We start from the raw sequence: 21,848 nt of genomic DNA, 5'->3' as shown, positions 1-21,848 counted from the left end.
AAGCTTCATACATATTGCAAAAGTTGAGCTCAGGATTGGTTAGTTACATATCAGCAACTACACCTACTTCTACAGTCTTGTGCTTATTCTTCTGTTACATTCTGCAGATATTCAGGACTAATCTCACCTCCCTTTCCTCATGTTGCAGCAAGGCCATCCGGCATTCTTGCCTGTCAGCAGTCACTGAATCAGAGACTGCTGATCTCCCTCTTTCAGCTTAACCAGTGGCATTATGTCAGTATGGCCTTTCTCAGCTAACCAACTCTTAATAAAATCCTCCACACCGAGATTTGATGAAGAGGGCTGAGATTTGGTGGAGAGATCAGAGGACTATGGGATATTTGGGAACAAAGGGGAGGGATTTGGGACCAAGATCAGAACCAGCAATTAAGGCCACACCAACAGTACCATGACTATTGGCACAACCACCATCAACGCATCTGGCACAGAAATAGGATCCGGAATCCTCGTCCTTGAGGTTGTTCATGGTCAGTGTCACCGAGCTCTGCCCGTTGTCCCTGGAGATCGTGAACCGGCCCTTGAACGATGGCGCGTAGACGATGCTGCCACCATTGTCCTTGATCCCTGCCACGAATTCCAGCCCCTGCCCGGGTCTCTGGCGCACCCAGAACATGGAGAAACTCCTGACATTAAACTCGGACCCTCGGCAGAGGAGGCGCAGGGTCCCTCTGGGGGGCTGGAGGTCTCCCCCGCACTCCAGCAGGGTCACGTCCACCCAGAGCCCCACGGGACAAAGGGGAGATGGGCACCAGGACCAGCTGTGCCATTCTCATTCCCAGCACAGAGTCAGACACCATTCCCTCTCTCTCTCTGTCTCTCTCTCTCTCTCCCTCTCTCTCTCTGTCTCTTTCTTTCTGTCACAGGATTTTTCCTGGAGTTGCACAGAGAGAAGATGAAGAGGAAACAATTCCCATCTCTCCTCGCTGCTCCTGCTGTTTCTGCGCATGTTGGAATGTGTTGGGGGGATTGTTCCCCTCCAGGGATTCATTATTTGGGTTCTGCTGCAGATTGTTTTGTTTCCTTGGCCAATGGGCTCCAAGCCGTGACCTGGCTCTGTCAAACTCTCACGGGGATTCTTTAAGATTTTTCGTGTCTTTTGTAAGGAATTCTTTTAGTATATCTTTAGTATAGATGTAATATAGCATTAATGAGATATAATATAGTATTAATGAGATATAATATAGCATTAATGAGATGTTATATAGAATTAATGAGATATAATATAGCATTATTGAGATGTAATAGAGTATTAATGGGATATAATATAGAATAATTGAGATATAATATAGTATTAATGAGATATAATATAGCATTAATGAGATGTAATATACCATTAAGGAGATGTAATATAGCATTAAAGAGATGTAATATAGTATTAATGAGATATAATATAGTATAAATGCGAAATAATATATTACTAAAGAGATGTAATATAGTAATAATGAGATATAATATTGTAATAATGTAATAAAATATAATATTAATGTAATATAGTAGAGATTTAATAGAGCAATTGTTCAGCACTCTGACTCCTGGAGTCAGATGCCGTGACCCTGCTGGAGTGCGGGGGGCACCTCCAGCCCCCCGGGGGTTCCCTGCGCCTCCTCTGCCGAGGGTCCGGGTTCAGTTTTGGGAATTTTGGGATGCAGTGGGTCCGCCAGAGAGCCGGGCAGGTGATGGAGTGGCTGGGGGGGATTAAGAGTGATGGTTCCAGCACCAGCTACGCACCCTCAGTCAAGGGCCGGTTCAGGATCTCCAGGGACAACGGGCAGAGCTCGGTGACGCTGACCATGAACAACCTCAAGGACGAGGATTCTGTCACCTATTTCTGTGCCAAATCTCTTAATGTTTGGTATGATTCTGCTGGTGATGTTTATAGATTTGACATTGCCTCCCTTCCACGTGTCCCCCCCTGTCCCCGTTGCCCAGACCCTTCCCCCAAAACCCCGAGCCCACACCCAGCCCTTGACCATTGATCCCAACCTTGCTCTGCCTCGGACCCAATTCTCACCGGCTGACCCCAAACCACAACTCCTGACCCCAAATCTCCTCTTTGTTCCCCAGACTTTGAATTAAAAGTGGAGATTTAAGGCCAAGGTTAAGACTTGGGTCAACTTTCTTGCAAGGTATGGAGAATATGGGGAAGAACCACTCTAGGGTGGGGACAGAGTCAGGATTGGGCAAAAGTGTTTGGGTTTTGGGGAAGGGTCTTGGATTTGGGAGCAGGTCGGGACACGGCCACAGGGTCCAGACCAAAACCATCCACACCAGCACCAGTACCCCAATTGTTATAAGCAGATTTCCCGCAGAAATAGGATCCAGAATCCTCGTCCTTGAGGTTGTTCATGGTCAGCCTCACCGAGCTCTGCCCATTGTCCCTGGAGATCGTGACCCGGCCCTTGACCGATGGCGAGTCCCAGGCGCTGCCCCCAGTGTTGATCCCTGCGAGCCACTCTAGCCCCTGCCCGGGTCTCTGGTGCATCCAGTTCATGTCGTAGCTCCCGAAACTGAAACCAGACGCTCGGCAGAGGAGGCACAGAGACCCCCAGGGGGGCTGGAGGTGCCCCCTGCACTGCAGCAGGCTCATGGTCGACCAGAGCCCTGCGGGACAAAGGGAAGATTGGGATGAGGCAAAAGCTCCACCCTTGACCCGAATCCTGACTCTTGGCCCCAAATTCTGACCCCTGGACCTTCTCATCCTTCTACAAAGTAGGTCCCGACTCTTTTCCAACTGGCCACACCCACTTCATGCCCACAGCCATTCATGTTTCTCATCCCCATCTCCCCTTTGCCCCGCAGGGCTCCGGGCGGCTGTGACCCTTCTGGAGTATGGGGGGGACCTCCAGCCCCCCGGGGATTCCCTGATGTTGCGGTGCCGAGGGTCCAGGTTCAATTTTGGGAGTTTTGCAATGCAATGGGTGCGCCAGAGACCCGGGCAGGGGCTGGAATTCGTCGCCTACATCAGAAACACTGGTGGCACCATCTACTACGCGCCATCAGTCAAGGGCCGGTTCACGATCTCCAGGGACAACGGGCAGAGCTCGGTGACGCTGACCATGAACAACCTCAAGGACGAGGATTCCGGATCCTATTTCTGTGCCAAAACCACTGCTACTGGAAATGTTAATCCTGGTTATGCTATTGGCCCCGTCCCCATCTCTGCATCGCCCCCTGCCCCCATTCCCCAGACCCTTCCCCAATCTCCAGTCCCTGACCCCATTTCCTCACTCTCTTCCCCAGCCCTGCTCTGGCTCTGCCCCACATGTCCCCTCTGAACCACACGCAGTGCCCTCGTTCCCCAAATGTCACCGAAATGTCTGGATTTGGGCCCAAAGTAAAGATCAGGGATCAAGAATTCAAATTTTAGCCCCAAATTCCTGATGATAGGCCAAGGGGCAGATTTGGGTCGGTGGCTTTGACTCGGTGCCTGCAGGGGAGATTTGGGGTAGAACTGGACAAGTCTGGGGGCAATGGTTGGGTTGGAGGGACGAGGCTGAGCTCAGGGTGAAACCGGCCCTGATTTGGGGCCAGGAGCTGGGATTTAGGGCCAGAGCAGGGACAAAGGAACAGGAGTGGGGTCAGAGGTTGTAGGGAAGGGTCTGGGGAACCGGGACACAGTTGGGGCTGAAGCGACAAATATCAGCAACATAACCACTAGCACCAGTAGCATCGCGTTTGGGACAGAAATAGGATCCGGAATCCTCATCCTTGAGGTTGTCCATGGTCAGCGTCACCGAGCTCTGCCCGGTGTCCCTGGAGATCGTGACCCGGCCCTTGACGGAATCCGCGTACCTGGTGCTTCCACCATCACTGTTGATGCTGGCGATGAATTCCAGCCCCTGCCCGGGTCTCTAGCGCATCCAACCCATCCCAAAACTGCCGAAACTGATCCCGGACCCTCGGCAGAGGAGGCGCAGGGACCCCCCGGGGGGCTGGAGGTCCCCCCCGCACTCCAGCAGGGTCACGGCCGCCCGGAGCCCTGCGGGACAAAGGGGAGATGGGGATGGAGCCAAAGCTCAACCCTTGACCCAAATCCTGACTATTGGCCCCAAATGGGGATCTTTAGAGTTCATCATCCTCTCAGGAGGATTCTACCCCTTTGTCCAGCTGGCCACACCCACTTGGAGGCCCTTGACCAATCAGACTTTTGATTTCCATCATCTCCCTTTTGTCCCGCAGGGCTCCGGACTGCCGTGACCCTGCTGGAGTGCGGGGGGCACCTCCAGCCCCCTGGGGGGGTCTCTGCGCCTCCTCTGCCGAGGGTCCGGGTTTGATTTTGGGAATTTTGGGATGGGCTGGGTGAGGCAGTAGCCTGGGGAAGAACTGGAGTGGGTGGCAGGGATCAGCACCAGTGGCAGCACCATGTGCAGCCCATCAGTGCGGGGCCTATTCACGATCTCCAGGGACAACGGGCAGAACTCGGTGACGCTGACCATGAAAAACCTCAAGGACGAGGATTCCGGATCCTATTTCTGTGCCAGATCTGCTGATGGCAGTTGGGGTAGCAGTGCTGGCCATGGTGACAATGACAACAGAGCAGCCCTACCCCCTTGTTGAAGTCTCCACCCGTCCCCAGCCCCTGACCAGTGATCCCAACCTTGCTCTGCCTTGACCCCAGTTCTCATCTACTGACCCCCAATCATACCTCCAGACTTTGAATCTCCTCTGTGTGCCCAAAACTTTATACTGAATGCGGATATTTCAGGCCAAGGTTTAAGGTTTGGGTGAACTTTGTAGCCAAAATCAGGGTGAGAATTTTGGCCAGAGCCACTCCAGGATTGGGACACGGGGTCCGGGATTGGGGTTTGGGGATAGGGTGGGGACACAGAGATGAGATCAGGGTCAATATCATCAACACCAAACTCAGTAAGAGTACCCGAACTCCCAGAAGCTTTTTTGGCACAGAAATAGGATCCGTAATCCTCGTCCTTGAGGTTGTTCATGGTTAGCGTCACCGAGCTCTGCCCGTTGTCCCTGGAGATCGTGACCCGGTCCTTGAACGATGGCGCGTAGAAGGTGCTGGAACCACCCTTATTGACCGCTCCAACCAATTCCAGCCCCTGCCCAGGTCTCTGGCGCGCCCAGCTCATGTCGAAACTCCCAAAACTGAACCCGGACGCTCGGCAGAGGAGGCGCAGGGACCCCACGGGGGGCTGGAGGTCCCCCCCGCACTCCAGCAGGGTCACGGCCGCCCGGAGCCCTGTGGGACAAAGGGGAGATGGGGATGAGAAACCTGATTTGTTGAGGGACTCAAAGCTGGGGTGGCCAGCTGGAAAAAGGGGCAGGACCCACCTGGGTGCAAGATGATGATCTCCAAGTGTCCCAATTTCGGGGTCAAGAGTCAGGATTTGGGTCAAGGGTTGAGCTTTGGCCTCATTCCCATCTCTCCTTTGTCCCGCAGGGCTCCGGGCGGCCGTGACCCTGCTGGAGTGCAGGGGGGACCTCCAGCCTCCCGGAGGGTCCCTGTGCCTCCTCTGCCGAGGGTCCAGGTCCAGTTTCAGCAGTTTTGCCATGAACTGGGTCCGTCAGAGACCCGGGCAGGCACTGGAGGGGGTTGCGGGGATCTACAACACTGGTGCTTACACCGACTACGCGCCATCGGTCAAGGGCCGGGTCACGATCTTCAGGGACAACGGGCAGAGCTCGTTCATGAACAACCTCAAGGACGAGGATTCCGCCACCTATTTCTGTGCCAAGGATGCTTATGATGCTGCTGGCAATGCTTCTGAAGATATTGAAGAGGGCAGTGGAAAATCCATCCCCATCTCACTGTCCCCTCCTGTCCCCAAAGCCCCAGACTCTTTCTCCAAATCTCAGCCCTTGACCCCATTCTTGACCGTTTGTCCAAAGTCTCCCCCATTTTCACCCTTGTTGACCACAGACCCCAAACCCCGACTGGTTCTGCACCAAACCCAACTGAGTTGGTGCCAAGATTTGCCCACTTTCACCCCAAATCTCGACCCTTTGGAGATCTTTTGGGGAACGAGGGGGAGATTTGGGGCCGCGAGTTGAGTTTGGGGCCAGACCCAGGGGAGTGTTTAGGGCCAAAGGAGAGTGTTGGGGCAAAGGGGGCGGGGCTGGGACAAAGGGTCAGGGGTGGGTCAGGGGGGTTTTGGGAAGGGTCTGGGGACAGCTGGGGACAGGGACGGGGCCAGGACCCCAAACACCCACCCAACCACCCATAAAAACAGTAAGAGCAGTGCTAACACCAGAAGATTTGGTACAGAAATAGGTGGCGGAATCCTCGTCCTTGAGGTTGTCCTTCGTCCTTCCAAGGACGAAGATTCCCCATCCTATTTCTGTGCCAGGGCTTTTTGTGCTGGTTGTTGGGCTGTTACTAATCATGGTGACAATGCTTTTGATAGCGTCAAACTTCTCAGTTTTGCTCCTGTCCTATCATTGGATCTCCAAATTTTAGATTTTCGTCCCAAACCTCACCTCTTGTCTCAGATCTTGACCCTTTGTCCCCATTTGCATCAATGGTCAGCACTGACCCCAAACCCTCGCGTGTTTCTGCCCCAAAACTCAACCATTGGCCCCAAACCCCCCTGACCCACCCCTGACCCATTGTCCCAGCCCCGCCCCCTTTACCCCAATGCTGCCCATTGGCCCCAAACCCTGCCCTGGCTCTGGCCCCAAACTCAACTCTCGGCCCCGAATCTCCCACTTGTGCCCCAAAAGTTCCCAAAGGGCCGAGATTTGGGGACAGTGGGTGAGGTTTGGGTCAGCGGCTGTGGCTGGGAGCCCAAAGTGGGGATTTGGGGCAGAATTGGGCGAGTTTTGGGGCCAAAGCAGGAGGGTTTGGGGCAGAACCAGTGAGGGTTTGGGGTCTTTGGTCACCATTGGTGGAAATGGGGGAGATCTGGGCAAATGGGTCAAGAATGAGGTCAAGGGCTGAGATTTGGGTAAAGGTTCTGAGATTTGGGGACAAGAGGGTCTCAGACGAGGGCGCTGCCTCCACCGGCACGGTCAATAAAGGCAGCAGCAGCCCAAGCAGCACCAGCAGCTTTGGAACAGAAATAGGATCCGGAATCCTGGTCCTTGAGGTTGTTCATGGTCAGCGTCACCGTGCTCTGCCCGTTGTCCCTGGAGATCGTGAACCGACCTTTAACCGACGGGGCGTACAAGGTGCCGGAACCATCGCTCCTGATGTAGGTGACGTATTCAAGGCCCTGCCCAGGTCTCTGGCGGATCCATTGCATGGCAAAACTGCCGAAACTGAACCCGGACCCTCGGCAGAGGAGGCGCAGGGACCCCCCGGGGGGCTGGAGGTCCCCCGCACTCCAGCAGGGTCACGGCTGCCTGGAGCCCTGCGGGACAAAGGGGAGATGGGGATGAGGCCAAAGCTCAACCCTTGACCCAAATCCTGACTCTTGGCCCCGAAATTGGGACCCATGGAGTTCATCATCCCCCTCCCAGGTGTGTCCTGCCCCTTTTCCCAGCTGACCACATGCAGTATGAGACATTCAACCAATCAGGTTTCCCATCCCCATCTCCCCTTTGTCCCGCAGGGCTCCGGGTGGCCGGGACCCTGCTGGAGTGCGGGGGGGACCTCCAGCCCCCCGGGGGGTCCCTGCGCCTCCTCTGCCGAGGGTCCGGGTTCAGTTTTGGCAGTTTTGGGATGGGCTGGTATCGACAGACACCCGGGCAGGGCCTGGAACACATCGGAGGGATCCAAAGCGATGGCAGCACCTACTATGTGCCATCGTTCAGGGGCCAGGTCACGATCTCCAGGGACAACGGGCAGAGCTCGGTGACGCTGACCATGAACAACCTCAAGGACGAGGATTCCGGATCCTATTGCTGTGCCAAAAACGCCTATGATATTGGGGTTGGGAGGCTCATGCTGCTGGTTCTAATTTTGGTCCCGTCCCCATCCCTGTGTCCCTACCTGTCCCCATTTCCCTGGTCCTTCCCTCCAGTCCTTGACCCCATTGTTGCCCCCCACAGACACAAATCTGGCCCGTTTTTCCCCAGTCTCGAGCATTTGCACCCAGATTTGGGGACCTTGGTTGAGCCTTGGAGCCAAATTCGAGTTTTGGGTCCAGAAGCTGAGATTTGGGGCAGAACCAGCTGAGTTTGGGGCCCATGGTCACAAGTGAACCCCGCTGTGATCTGGGGAACAAAGGGCAGAGTTTTAGGCATGAACAGTTTAGATTTGGGTCAAATGCCTAAAGCTGCAAGAGAAATGTTAGAGGTGAGGTGTGGGATCTCAGTCTCTCAGAACTGGGGTGCAGGGTGAACAAGACCCCCCCTGGGGGGCTCGGGAGTCCTGGAATGCTGCCAGAAATGTCTGGTGGCTGGACTTTGATCCCACATGGGAGATGACATCAGTATGAGGACGGGAGGATTTCACTGGGGTGAATGGTGAAGGGACAAGTTAATTGGAGTGTGAGATACAGGGCTTAAGATTTCTGTACAGGGGGGTCTAGAGAAGTAAGATGGAGGAATTGGGGCGTGCCCTTCTCCTTCTTCTTCTTCCTCTAGACCTCCATCTTCTGTGGTGGAGTTGGCACTCCGGGATTGGACCTTACTAGGGGAACACTGGTTAATAAGGGTAGAGGGTATTGGAGAAAAATGATAAATATTGTATACGTAACTCCGGGTATAAAGATAGGTGACCGCCCCAGGGGCTTGTAGTGTGTGCCCATGGCTGACTGCTGAGCAGAACTCTGTCAGGCCAAGAGAAAATCTTTTAGATAAGCAATTAATAAACACCAAGACCAAGAACAAATCTGAAGCTTCCTCTCGTCCTTTCGAACCCGGGGGCCCAAGGCCATCTTTGGGCTTTTCCCCAGACCATCTGAACAGCCCAGAAATCCCACAGTGAGGCAATGATGGTGGAGATTGGGGGAAAAATGTCAAGTTTTGGAGACAAGGGTAAAGATTTGATGGTAGAAAGTAGGAGTTTTGGGATGTCTGTGAGCCCAGTGTCAGGTGATGGGGCCATCACCGGCATTCTAAATATAATTAGCACCAGCACCACCAGCACCAGGAGATTTGGCACAGAAATAGGTGGCGGAATCCTCGTCCTTGAGGTTGTTCATGGTCAGCATCACCGAGCTCTGCCCGTCGTCCCTGGAGATCCTGAACCGACCATTGACCGACGGCGCGTACCAGGTGCAGCCACCACCATTACTGATATCTGCAACGTACTCCAGCCCCTGCCCAGGCCTCTGTCGATACCAGCCCATGGCAAAACTGCCAAAACTGAACCCAGACCCTCGGCAGAGGAGGCACAGGGACCCCCCGGGGGGCTGGAGGTCCCCCCCGCACTCCAGCAGGGTCACGGCCGCCCGGAGCCCTGCGGGACAAAGGGGAGATGGGGATGAGGCCAAAGCTCAACCCTTAACCCAAATCCTGACTCTTGGCCCCAAACTGTGACCCTTGGAGTTCATCATCCTCATCCCAGGTGGGTCACATCCCATTTTCCAGCAGACCACACCCGCTTTGACCCCACAGCCATTCAGGTTTCTCATCCCCTTTTTCTCGCAGGGCTCCTGGAGGCCGTGACCCTGCTGGAGTCCAGGGGGAACCTCCAGCCCCCCGGGGTGTCCCTGACGTTGCTGTGCCGAGGGTCCGGGTTCAATTTTGGGGATTATGGAATGTACTGGATCCGCCAGAGACCTGGGAAGGGTTTGGAATATGTCCCAGAGATCTACAGCAGTGGTGGCACCATGTACTACAATCCATCGGTCAAGGGCTGGTTCAGGATCTCCAGGGACAATGGGCAGAGCTCGCTGACGCTGACCATGAACAACCTCAAGGACGAGGATTCCGGATCCTATTTCTGTGGGAAAGCTTCCTGCTCTGGTTGTGTTCCTAGTGCTGGTTGTGTTGACAATGCACGTTATGGCCTCCATTTCCTCGTTCTGGCACCGCTCCCATCATTGAGTCCCAAGAGTTGTGATTTTCGTCCCAAATGTCACCCATTGACCCAGCCATTGACCTTTTGTCCCCATTTGCACCAATGGTCAGCACTGACCTCAAACCCTGCCCTGCATCCTGCCCCAAAACTCAACCATAGGCCCCAAACCTTCACCCCAGAGCTCCAGGTCTGACCTTGCTCTCCAAGAGTTCCCATTTGTGCCTGTGCCAGCTCAGCCAATCAGGGCCCGAGGAGCTGGGGGTGATTTGAGGACAACGTGGACATTTGGGGCAAATTTTGGTGCCAACTCACCTTTGGTTTGGGGCAGAACCAGTAAGGGCTTTGTGGCTTCGTGGTTGGCGTTGCTGGAAATGGGGGAGATCTGGGGGAAAAGGGTCAGGAATGGGGTCAAGTGCTGAGATTTGGGGAAGGGTCTGGGGACTGGGGAAAGGAAGGGCTCAGAAATGGTGGTGCCACCACCGGCAGGGTCAATATCAGCAGCAGCATCAGCACCACCACCATAAGAAGATTTGGCACGGAAATAGGATCCGGAATCCTCGTCCTTGAGGTTGTTCATGGTCAGCGTCACCGAGCTCTGCCCGTTGTCCCTTGAGATCCTGAACCGGCCCTTGACCGATGGCGCGTACCAGGTGCTGCCACTTTTGCTGATACTGGCGACTGGCTCCAGCCCCTATCAAGGTCTGTGGCGATGCCAGCCCATCCCAAAACTGCCAAAATCAAACCCGGACCCTCGGCAGAGGAGGCGCAGGGACCCCCCGGGGGGCTGGAGGTCCCCCCTGCACTCCAGCAGGGTCACGGCCGCTCCCCCATCCCCAAACCTTCACCGGTTTGCCCCAAATTCCCTTTGTCTGACCCCAATTCTCCAACAGAGGATTCCAGTATTGTAAAGTGCCTGCAACACAGAAATTAACCCTGATCCACCGATTAATTAATTTGACAGCTCCACCCGAGTTTTGCATCGCCCCGTGCCCATCTCCCCTTTGTCCCGCAGGGCTCCGGCTGCCGTGGCCCTGCTGGAGTGCGGGGGGGACCTCCAGCCCCCCGGGGGTTCCCTGCGCCTCCTCTGCCGAGGGTCTGGGTTCGATTTTAGCAGTTTTGGAATGAGCTGGGTCCGTCAGAGACCCGGGCAGGAGCTGGAGTGACTCGCAGGGATCAGCAGCAATGGTGCTAACACAGAGTACGCGCCATCGGTCAAGGGCCGGTTGAGGATCTCCAGGGACAATGGGCGGAGGCCTGTGACGCTGACCATGAACAACCTCAAGGACGAGGATTCCGGATCCTCTTTCAGTGCCAAGGGTGATGGTGCTGCTGATAATGATGCCTATGGTATTGGCCCCACCCCCATCACTGTGTCATCACTTGCTCCTACCTGCCCCTTCCCCGTTCCCCCAGTCCCCAGCCCCTGACCCCATTCCTGTCCCCGTGCCCAAACCCTGCCCTGGCTCTGCCCCACATTCTCAACTCCTGGCCCCAAACCTCAGCTCGGGGCCCATTCAGGGCCATTTTAGCTCCTGAGCTCTCCTTGGCCATTCTGACCCTGCCCTTCACCAATGGAACCTTCCAGGTGACTCCACCCTTGGACCCATCTGCTTAGCTCAGCATGGAGCCCTTGGCTCGAGATCAATTTGAAAAATTCAATTTCCCAAAAATTTCATGTGTTTTTTGGGTAAAAAAAAGGGAGTTTTCTCCAGAGAGAGGATTCCAGCCCAGCCTCAAGGAGCAGCCCCAGACACTGCGGCCGCTGAGGGAGCTGTGAAGCCCCAGGTGGGAGCGATGGAGGGAGGGAGGAGAAGACGCCGCGATTTTGGGGCTCCGCAGCCTCCCCCCACTTCCTCCCCAGCAGCTGCCGGGGCCCGGCCGGGGCAGGAAAGGAAACAGAAAGTTCCTGGTTTTGGTCACTGTGAACATCTGTGTTTGGCAGAGGGCAGCTCAGCCTTGGGGCGCTGCGGCAGAGCGCCGGCTGCACAAAAAGCTTTGTGTGCAAAGGGCCCTGGAGCGATCCCCGTTCCGCACTGGGATGGAGGGGAACTGGAGGAGAGTGGGGAGGAATGGGAAAAATTGGGGGAAATTGGGAATTGGGGAAGTGATGGTGGCATTTGGGGGAAATGGTCAAGATTTGAGAAATATGGGTGGGGATTATGACGAAGGATCAAAGAATTCTGAGATATTTGGGAAGAGAGAGGAGAGGGCTCTGGACCGCAATCACCATCAACACCATAAGCAGCAGCACCACCACCACAACTACTGCTGTAACATTTGGCACAGAAATAGGATCCGGAATCCTCGTCCTTGACGTTGTTCATAGTCAGCGTCACCTAGCTCTGCCCGTTGTCCCTGGAGATCCTGAACCAGCCCTTGACAGATGGATTGTAGTAGGTGGTGCCACCAGAGTTGTAGATGCCTGTGACCTGCAAACCCTGCCCAGGTCTCTGGCGGATCCAGTACATTCCATAACTCCCAAAATTGAACCCGGACCCTCGGCACAGCAACGTCAGGGAACCCCCGGGGGGCTGGAGGTGCCCCCTGCACTCCAGCAGGGTCACGGCCGCCCGGAGCCCTGCGGGACAAGGGGAGATGGGGATGGGGAAAAAAATCAACCCAAATATTGATTCTTGCATGCAGATCCTGATGCTGGCCCCAAATCGGGAACATTGGAGTTCACCATCCTCCTCCTGCAACTCCTGCCAATCCTCCCAGGTGCTTCCCACACCCTTCTTCTGGCATGGCGGTGCCCATTTTGGTTCCGCAGCCAATCCAGGTCCTCATCCTCACCTTCCGTTTGTCCCGCAGGGCTCCGGGTGGCCATGACCCTGCTGGAGTGCGGGGGGGACCTCCAGCCCCCCGGGGGCTCCCTGCGCCTCCTCTGCCGAGGGTCCGGGTTCAGTTTCGGGATTTTCACCATGTTCTGTGGGTGCCAGAGACCTGGGCAGGGGCTGGAGTTGGTGGCAGCGATCTGGAGCGATGGTGGCACCATGTACGCCTCATCAGTCCAGGGCCAGGTCACGATCTCCAGGGACAACGGGCAGAGCTCGGTGACGCTGACCATGAACAACCTCAAGGACGGGAATTCTGGATCCTATTTCAGTGCCAAATGTGTGGATGCTGGTTGCTATGATGGTGCTGCTGGTGCTGAACCTTTTGATCCCATCCCCATGCCTGTGTCCCCTCCTGTCCCCATTGCCCAGACCGTTCCCCCAAACCCCCAGCCCACACCCAACCCTTGACCATTGATCCCAACCTTGCTGTGCCTCGGCCCCAATTCTCACCCACTGACCCCAAACCACAACTCCTGACACCAAATCTCCTCTTTGTGCCCCAAAACTTCGTATTAAAAAGGACAATTTCAGGCCAAGTGTCAAGATTTTGGTCAACCAGTTGGCAAGGAAATGAGAATTTGGGGAAGGATCGGCTCAGGGCTGGGACACAGGGACAGGAATGGCATCAGGGGTTGGGGTTTGGGGGACGGGTCTGAGACATGAGGGCAGGTGGGGACACGGGGATAGGTGTGGGGACAACACCGGCATTGTCAACATAACCAGCAGCAGTGCCACCAGTACAAGTACCAGCAGATTTCCCGCAGAAATAAAGGGCGGAATCCTCGTCCTTGAGGTTGTTCATGGTCAGCGTCACCGAGCTCTGCCCGTTGTCCCTGGAGATCCTGAACTTGCCCTGCACCGACGGTGTGTAGTAGGTTCTGCCATTGCTTTTGATCCCTGCGAGCCACTCCAGAGTTTGCCCGGGTCTCTGGCGAAACCAACTGAATCCAAAACTGTCGAAACTGAACCCGGACCCTTGGCAGAGGAGGCGCAGGGACCCCCCAGGGGGCTGGAGGTCCCCCCTGCACTCCAGCAGGGTCACGGCCACCCGGAGCCCTGTGGGACAAAGGGAAGATGGGGATGAGAAATCTGATTGGCTGAGGGCATGAATGGGTGGCAGTGTCAACTTGAAAAAGGGACGGGACCCACCTGGGAGGAGGATGATGAACTCCAAGGGTCACAGTTTGGGGCCAAGAGTCAGGATTTGGATCAAGGGTTGAGCTTTGGCCTCATCCCCATCTCCTCTTTGTCCTGCAGGGCTCCGGGCGGCCGTGACCCTGCTGGAGTGCGGGGGAAACCTTCAGCCCCCCGGGGATTCCCTGTGCCTCCTTTGCCGAGGGTCCGGGTTCAGTTTTGGGCTTTATGCCATGCATTGGATTCGCCAGAGACCCGGGCAGGTGCTGGAGTGTCTCGGGGGCATCAACCCTGGTGGCAGCACCAACTACGCGCCGTCGTTCAGGGACCGAGTCAGCATCTCCCAGGACAACGGGCAGAGCTCGGTGGCGCTGACCATGAACAACCTCAAGGACGAGGATTCCGGATCCTATTTCTGTGCCAAATGTGCTTATGGTGGTTGGATTGATGGTCCTGCTGCTGTTGAACATTTAGATGGCATTGCCTGCCCCCTGTCCCCACCTGTTCCAATTCCCCAGAGCCTTCCCCCAAACTCCAACCCCTGACCCCATTCCTGACTTGTCACAGACTTTTTTTCTTAAAATCCTTTCTTTTAGGATTTGTCATTTTTAGGAAGCTTGGGCCTCAGAATAAAATGTAAACAATAATTATCTGCTGGTGTGGAATGTAACAGGTGCATCTGTGATTGGTCCTCTGTGAGTGTTTGGATTTGCTGACCACTCACGGCAGAGTTTGTCCTTGCTTTCTGCTGGACACAGAACTTTGTTATTTTGTTCTTTCCTATGCTATTCTTTCCTTAGCAGCTTCTGCAACTTGTCTCTCTACTCCTTTTTTTATAATCATAATGTATTCTATATCATATATTATTCAATCCAGCCTTCTGTTTATGAACCAAGATTCTCGTCCATCTCTCTCACCCTGAGGAACCTTCATAAAGTCACCGCAATACTGACCCTCTGCCCACGCCCTGCCCTGGCTCTGCCCCAAATGTCCCCTCTGGGCACACTCAGCACCCTTGTTACCCAAATGTCATCGAAATGTCTGGATTTGGGCCCAAGGCTGAGCTGTGGGGTCAAGAATTCAAATTTTCACCCAAAATTCCCAATGTGAGTCCAAGAGGGCCAGATTTGGGTCAGTGGCTTTGACTCGGTGCCCGCAGGGGAGATCTGGGGTAAAACTGGACAAGTCTGGGGGCAATGGTTGGAATTGGAGGGTCGAGGCTGAGCTCAGGGTGAAACCGGCCCTGATTTGGGGCCAGGAGCTGAGATTTGGGGCCAGGGGCTGAGATTTGGGGCCAAGAGCTGAGATTTGGGGCCAAGAGCTGGGATTGGGGCCAGAGCAGGGCAAGGTTGGGACATGGGGACAGGAGTGGGGTCAGGCGTTGGGTTTGGGAGAAGAGTCTGGGACTGGGGGCAGGAGGGACACGGGGATAGGGCGGAAACATCAAACATCAGCAGCATAAGGAGCAGCACCAGCACCAGGGCGTTTGGCACAGAAATAGGATCCAGAATCCTCGTCCTTGAGGTTGTTCATGGTCAGCATCACCGAGCTCTGCCCGTTGTCCCTGGAGATTGTGACCCGGTCCTTGACCGATGGCATGTAGTTGGTGCTGCCACCGTTGTCACTGATCCCCGCAAGCGACTCCAGTCCCTTTCCGGGTCTCTGGCGGATCCAGAGCATTGCAAATTTCCCAAAATCGAACCCGGTCGCTCGGCAGAGGAGGCGCAGGGACCCCCTGGGGGGCTGGAGGTCCCCCCCACACTCCAGCAGGGTCACGCCGCTCCCCCAGCTCCAAACCTTCACCGGTTTTCACCAGACTCCCCTGGTTTGCTCCCAAATCTACACCAGAGTTTTCCATAATCGAGGGTGCCTCAAACCCTACAATTAACCCCAGTCCACTCATTAATTACTTGGACAGCTCGTCCTGAAACCTCTGTATTAATTGCAGAATTAACATTTTGGTAACGACCCCCACAACCGTCCGGGACCCCCTCCGCGGCACATCCCGGCCACGGCCTTGAGCTCCGTCCGGCTCCTGGCCCCGGTTGGCCCTCCCAAGTGGGTCAAGGTCCCTTTCTCCAGTTGGCCACACCCACTTTATGCCCACAGCCAATCAGGTTCCTCATCCCGATCTCCCCTTTGTCCCGCAGTTCTCTGAGCGGCCGTGACCCTGCTGGAGTGCGGGGGGGAACTCCAGCCCCCGGGGGGTCCCTGCGCCTCCTCTGCCGAGGGTCTGGGTTCAGTTTTGGGAGTTTTGGAATGTTCTGGATCCATCAGAGACCCGGGCAGGGGCTGGAATGGGTCGCGGGCATCAACAGCAATGGTGGTTGGACCGGCTATGCGGATTCTGTCAAGGCCCGGGTCCCAAACTCCAGGGACAATGGGCAGAGCTCGGTGATGCTGACCATGAACAACCTCAAGGACGATGATTCCGACGTTTATTTCTGTGCCAAATGTTACACTAGTTTTGTGGTAGTCGTGGTGCTGGTTATGGTGTTGATGGTGGTTGTGGTCCCAAGCCCTCTCCTCTCTGTTCCCAAATATCTCAGAATTCTCTGATCCTTCCCCTAAATCCCCACCCCTTTTTCTCAAATCTTGACCATTTCCCCGTAAACTCCACCCCTGCTGCCACAGCTTTTGGTTTCCCAAAGTTTTGCCCATTTCTCCCCAATCTCCCTTAGTTTCCCTCCGTCCCAGTGCGGAACGGGGATCGCTCCAGGGCCTTTTGCACACAAAGCTTTTTGTGCAGCCGGCGCTCTGCCGCAGCGCCCAGAGGCTGAGCTGCCCTCTGCCAAACACAGATGTTCACAATGTCCAAAACCAGGAACTTTCTGTTTCCTTTCCTGCCCCGGCCGGGCCCCGGCAGCTGCTGGGGAGGAAGTGGGGGGAGGCTGTGGAGCCCCAAAATCGCGGCGTCTTCTCCTCCCTCTCTCCCTCGCTCCCGCCTGGGGCTTCACTTCTCCCTTAGCTGCCTCGGTGTCGGGGGCTGCTCCTTGGGGCTGGGCTGGAATCCTCTCTGGGAGCTCTGGACATGGTGACGATGCTGGTGGTGGCAGCAAACCCCCATCCCTGGCTCCCCAAATGTCCCAAAATCCCCAAATCCTGCCCGAAATCCCAAACGTTGACCTCATTCTTGACCTTCTCCCCCAGTGTCCACCATCTTTGCCCCAACTCTTGGCTTTCCCCCCAGTTTTGCCCTTTTCACCCAAATCTCCCCCTGCTCCCCGGGCCCTGATTGGAGGAGGCCTTAACTGGAGGCCAGGGGTGAAGGTTTGGGGCCAATGGTTGAGTTTTGGGGCAGGAGCAGGGCAGGGTTTGGGGTCAGTGCTGACAATTGGGGCAAATGGGGGAGATTTGGGACAAAGGGTCAAGGGCTGAGGTTAAGGGGACAATTTGAAGGAATGGTCTGGGTTTGGGGACAGGTGAGGAGAGAGAGATGGGGATGGAACCACCATGGCCATTTGTCACTATAAGCAGCAGCACCATCATAACCACTAGTAGAACGTTTGGCACAGTAATAAACGGCGGAATCCTCGTCCTTGGGGCTGTTCCTGGTCAGAGTCACCGAGCTCTGCCTGTTGTCCCAGGAGATCGTGAACCGGCCCTTGACCGATGGCGCGTAGTCGGTGCTGCCACCATTGCTGTTGATACCTGCGATGTATACCAGCGTCTGTCCGGGTCTCTGGCGGATCCAGAACATTCCATAACTCCCAAAACTGAACCCAGAGGGGCGGCACAGCAACGTCAGGGACCCTCCGAGGGGCTGGAGGTTCCCCCCGCATTCCAGCAGGGTTACGGCCGCCCGGAGCCCTGCGGGACAAAGGGGAGATGGGCATGAGTCAAAAGCTCAAACCTTGACCCCACAATCCTGACCCTTGGCCCCAAACTGGGATCCTTGGATTTCATCATCCTCCTCCCAGGTGGGTCCTGCCCCGTTTTCCAGCTGGCCACACCCACTAGGAGTCCCTGGACCAATCAGGTTTCTTATCCCCAACTCCCCTCTGTCCCGCAGGGCTCCGGGTGGCTGTGAACCTGCTGGAGTGCGGGGGGCACCTCCAGCCCCCTGGGGTATCCCTGTGCCTCCTCTGCCGAGGGTCCGGGTTCGATTTTGGGAGTGTCACCATGTTCTTGATGTGTCAGAGACCCGGGCAGGGGCTGGAGTGGCTCGCAGGGATCAGGAACGATGGTGGCAACTCCGCCTACGCGGATTCAGTCAAGGGCCGGGTCACGATCTCTAGGGACAACGGGCAGAGCTCGGTGATGCTGACCATGAACAACCTCAAGGACGAGGATTCTGGATCCTATTTCTGCGCCAAATGTTACAGCAGTGCTTGTGGTCCTAATATTGATGCTGGTTATGATGAAGATGCCAGTGGTGGACCCTCCTCGATGCTGTGCCCACAAACCTCCCAAAACCCCACATTCTACCCCCAAATCTTTAGTGTTGGCCACAAATCTTGACCATTTTCCCCAGTCTTCCCAATCATTGTCTCACCTCACACATTTCCATGGGGCTTTCAGAATTTGAAATAATTCTCAAAGGTTCATCCCCAAAACCCTGCCCTTTGTGCCCCAGATCTCAGCGGGGTTCACTTGTGACCATTGGCTCCAAACTCAGCTGGTTCTGCCCCAAATCTCGACTCTTGGTGGCAAACCTCAGCTCTTGGCTCCAAGGCTCAACCAAGGCTCTCAACCCTCGGTGCAAATGGTCAAGATTTGGGAAAAATGGTCCAGATTTGGGTGTGTGGGCGTCAACAATGGGGTCAAGGGTTGGAGGGAAGGACCTGGGGAACGGGGATGGGGACGGGACCAAAATTAGAACCAGCAGCATGAGCCTCCCAACCCCAACTATCATAGGCGTTTTTGGCACAGAAATAGGATCCGTAATCCTTGTCCTTCAGGTTGTTCATGGTCAGCGTTACCGAGCTCTGCCCGTTGTCCCCGGAGATCCTGAACCGGCCCTTGACCGACGGCCCGTATCTGGGGGTGGAACCATCACCGTTGATCCCCGCGACATATTCCGGACCCTGCCTGGATCTCTGGCGCATCCAGAACATTGCAGATTTTGTGAAATTGAAGCCAGATGTTTGGCAGAGCAATGTCAGGGACCCCCCGGGGGGCTGGAGGACCCCCCCACAGTCCAGCAGGGTCACGGCCGCCCGGAGCCCTGCGGGACAAAGGGGAGATGGGGATGAGGAGCTGGATTTGCTTTGGACCCAAAGTGGGCACCGCCATGCCAGAAAAAGGGTGTGGGATCCACCTGGGCGGGCCAGCAGGATTTGCAGTAGGAGGATGGGGAAGTCCAATGGTCCAAATTTGGGGCCAACATCAGGATCTGCTTGCAAGAATTAATATTTGGGTAGTTTTTTTTTATTCCTCACCATCTCCCCTTTGTCCAGCAGGGGTGCGGGCGGCCGTGACCCTGCTGGAGTGCGGGGGGTACCTCCAGCCCCCCGGGGGGGCCCTGACGTTTCTGTGCAGAGGGTCCGGGTTCAGTTTCGCGAGTTATGGAATGTTCTGGATCCGCCAGAGACCCGGGCAGATGCTGGAATACATCGCCAATATCAGCAGCAGTGGTGGCAGCACCGACTACGCACCGTCGGTCAAGGGCCAGTTCAGGATCTCCAGGGACAATGGGCAGAGCTCGGTGACGCTGACCATGAACAACCTAAAGGACGAGGATTCCGCCGTTTATTTCTGTGCCAAACCTGGTACTAGTGGTTATGGTGGTGCTGCTGCTTATAATGACGATGGCCGTGGTGGATTCACCCAATCTCTGTGTCCTCACCTGTCCCCAAACTGAGACTCTCCCTTCCAATTGTCCCCCAAACCTCAGCCATTGACTCCCTTTCCCAAATCTCCCCCATTTGCCCCAATGGTCAGCAGTGACCCCAAACCCTGCCCTGCTCCTGCCCCAAAACTCAACCATTGGCCCCAAACCTTCACCCTTGGGCTCCAATTTAGGCCTCCTCCAATCAATGCCTGGGAGCAGGGGGAGATTTCGGTGAAATGGGAAAAACTGGGGAAACATCAGGAATTCGGACAGCAATAGTGGAAACTGGGGAGTAAGGTCAAGAATGGGGTCAAGGGTTGGGATTTGGGAGAAGTAATTTGGGAAATTTTGGGAACTCGGGCTGCGGGCTTGGGGCGATGCTGAGGATTGTCACCATAAGCAACAGCAGCTCCATTCCAACCACCATCACTGCATCTGGCTCAGAAATAGGATCCGGAATCCTTGTCCTTGAGGTTGTTCATGGTCAGCGCCACCAAGCTCTGCCCGTTGTCCCTGGAGATCGTGACCCGGCCCTTGACCGATGGCGCGTAGTCGGTGGCACCATTGCTCCAGATCGCTGCGATCCATTCCAGCCCCTGCCCGGGTCTCTGTCGATACCAGCCCATCCCAAAATTCCCAAAATCGAACCCGGACCCTCGGCAGAGGAGGCGCAGGGACCCCCCGGGGGCTGGAGGTCCCTCCCGCACTCCAGCAGGGTCACGGCATCTGACTCCTTGATTCAGAATGCTGAACGATTGCTATTAAATCTCTACTATACTACACTAATATTATATTTTATTACAATAATACAATATTATATCTCATTATTAGTATATTACATCTCATTAATAATATATTATATCTCACTAATACTATATTATATCTCATTAATTCTCTATTATATCCCATTAATACTATACTATATCTCATTAAAACTGTATTGCCTGTCATTAATGCTATATTATATTTCATTAATTCTATATAACATCTCATTAATATTATATTATATCTCATTAATTCTCTATTATATCTCTTTAATTCTCTATTATATCTCATTAATCCTACATTACACCTATACTAAAGAGATATTAAAAGAACTCTGCACAAAAGACCCTAAAATATCCTGAAGAAACCCCGCGAGTGTCTGACAGAGCCAGGTCACGGCCTGGAGCCCACTGGGCAAGGAAACAAAACAATCCTCAGCAGCACCCAACTGGTAAATCCCTGGAGGGGAACAATCCCCCCGACCCATTCCACATGTGCAGAAACAGCAGGAGCAGCGATGAGAGATGGGAATTGTTTCATCTTCTTCTTCTCCCTGTGCTGCTCCAGGAAAAATAATGAGAGAGAGCGACAGAGAGAGAGAGAAAGAGAGAGAGGGAGAGAGGGAGAGAGGGAGAGAGAGGGAGAGAGGATGGTGTCTGACTCTGTGCAGGGAATGAGAATGGCACAGCCAGGCCCCGTGCCCATCTCCCCTTTGTCCAGCAGGGCTCCGGGCAGCCGTGACCCTGCTGGAGTGCGGGGGGGACCTCCTGCCCCCCGGGGGGTCCCTGCGCCTCCTCTGCAGAGGGTCCGGGTTTGATTTCAGGAGTTTTGGAATGCACTGGGTGCGCCAGAGACCCGGGCAGGGGCTGGAATACATCGCCAGTATCAGCAGCAGTGGTGGCAGCACCGACTACGCACCGTCGGTCAAGGGCCGGGCCACAATCTCCAGGGAAAACGGGCAGAGCTCGGTGACGCTGACCATGAACAACCTCAAGGACGACGATTCCGCCGTTTATTACTGTGCCAAACGTGGTACTAGTGGTTATGGTGGTGGTGCTGCTTAGAGTGACGTTGGCCGTGGTGCATCCATCCCCATCTCTGTGTCCTCACCTGTCCCCAAACTGAGACCCTTCCTTTAAATTATCCCCCATTGACTCAGCCCTTGACCCTTTGTCCCAAATCTCCACCATTTGCAGCAATGGTCAACATTGACCCCAAACCCTCCCCTGCTCCTGCCCCAAAACTCAACAATTGACCCCAAACCTTCACCCCTGACCTCCAGTTCAGGCGTCCTCCAATCAGGGCCCAGGTGCTGGGGGAGATTTGGGTGAAATGGGCAAAACTGTGTGAAAGTCCCGAGTTGGGGCAAAGATGGTGGACATTCAGGAAGAAGGTCAAGAATGGGGTCAAGGGTTGGGATTTGGTGCAGGATTTGGGGATTTTGGGACAT

General features: G+C 55.1%; 3 gene segments (V, D, J or C); 2 read left to right on the top strand and 1 right to left on the bottom strand.

Annotated features, from left to right (window-relative positions):
• Positions 1 to 8,113: 8,113 nt before the first annotated feature.
• Positions 8,114 to 9,320, bottom strand: LOC128946225 (immunoglobulin heavy variable 3-23-like; the record flags this gene model as incomplete). The annotated part of the segment is given in 2 exon segments: positions 8,114 to 8,136; positions 9,014 to 9,320. Coding segments are annotated over 2 exon segments (330 nt in total), but the record flags the coding sequence as incomplete, so codon positions are not given.
• Positions 9,321 to 12,810: 3,490 nt separating this feature from the next.
• LOC128946224 (immunoglobulin heavy variable 3-23-like) lies at positions 12,811 to 19,663 on the top strand. The segment is given in 4 exon segments: positions 12,811 to 12,909; positions 14,112 to 14,225; positions 18,762 to 18,771; positions 19,263 to 19,663. Coding segments are annotated over 4 exon segments (624 nt in total).
• A 1,463-nt stretch (positions 19,664 to 21,126) lies between these two features.
• On the top strand, positions 21,127 to 21,462 carry LOC128946223 (immunoglobulin heavy variable 3-64D-like; the record flags this gene model as incomplete). The annotated part of the segment is given in 1 exon segment: positions 21,127 to 21,462. A coding segment is annotated over 1 exon segment (336 nt), but the record flags the coding sequence as incomplete, so codon positions are not given.
• Positions 21,463 to 21,848: the final 386 nt, after the last annotated feature.

Source organism: Melozone crissalis, unplaced genomic scaffold, assembly GCF_028551555.1.
Source record: "Melozone crissalis strain CALT ecotype California unplaced genomic scaffold, PUWL_Pcris_2 ptg000079l_1, whole genome shotgun sequence".
Classification (NCBI taxonomy): domain Eukaryota; kingdom Metazoa; phylum Chordata; class Aves; order Passeriformes; family Passerellidae; genus Melozone; species Melozone crissalis.
The sequence above is the reverse complement of the archived record's forward strand: the minus strand, read 5'-3'. Positions and strand labels throughout refer to the sequence as shown.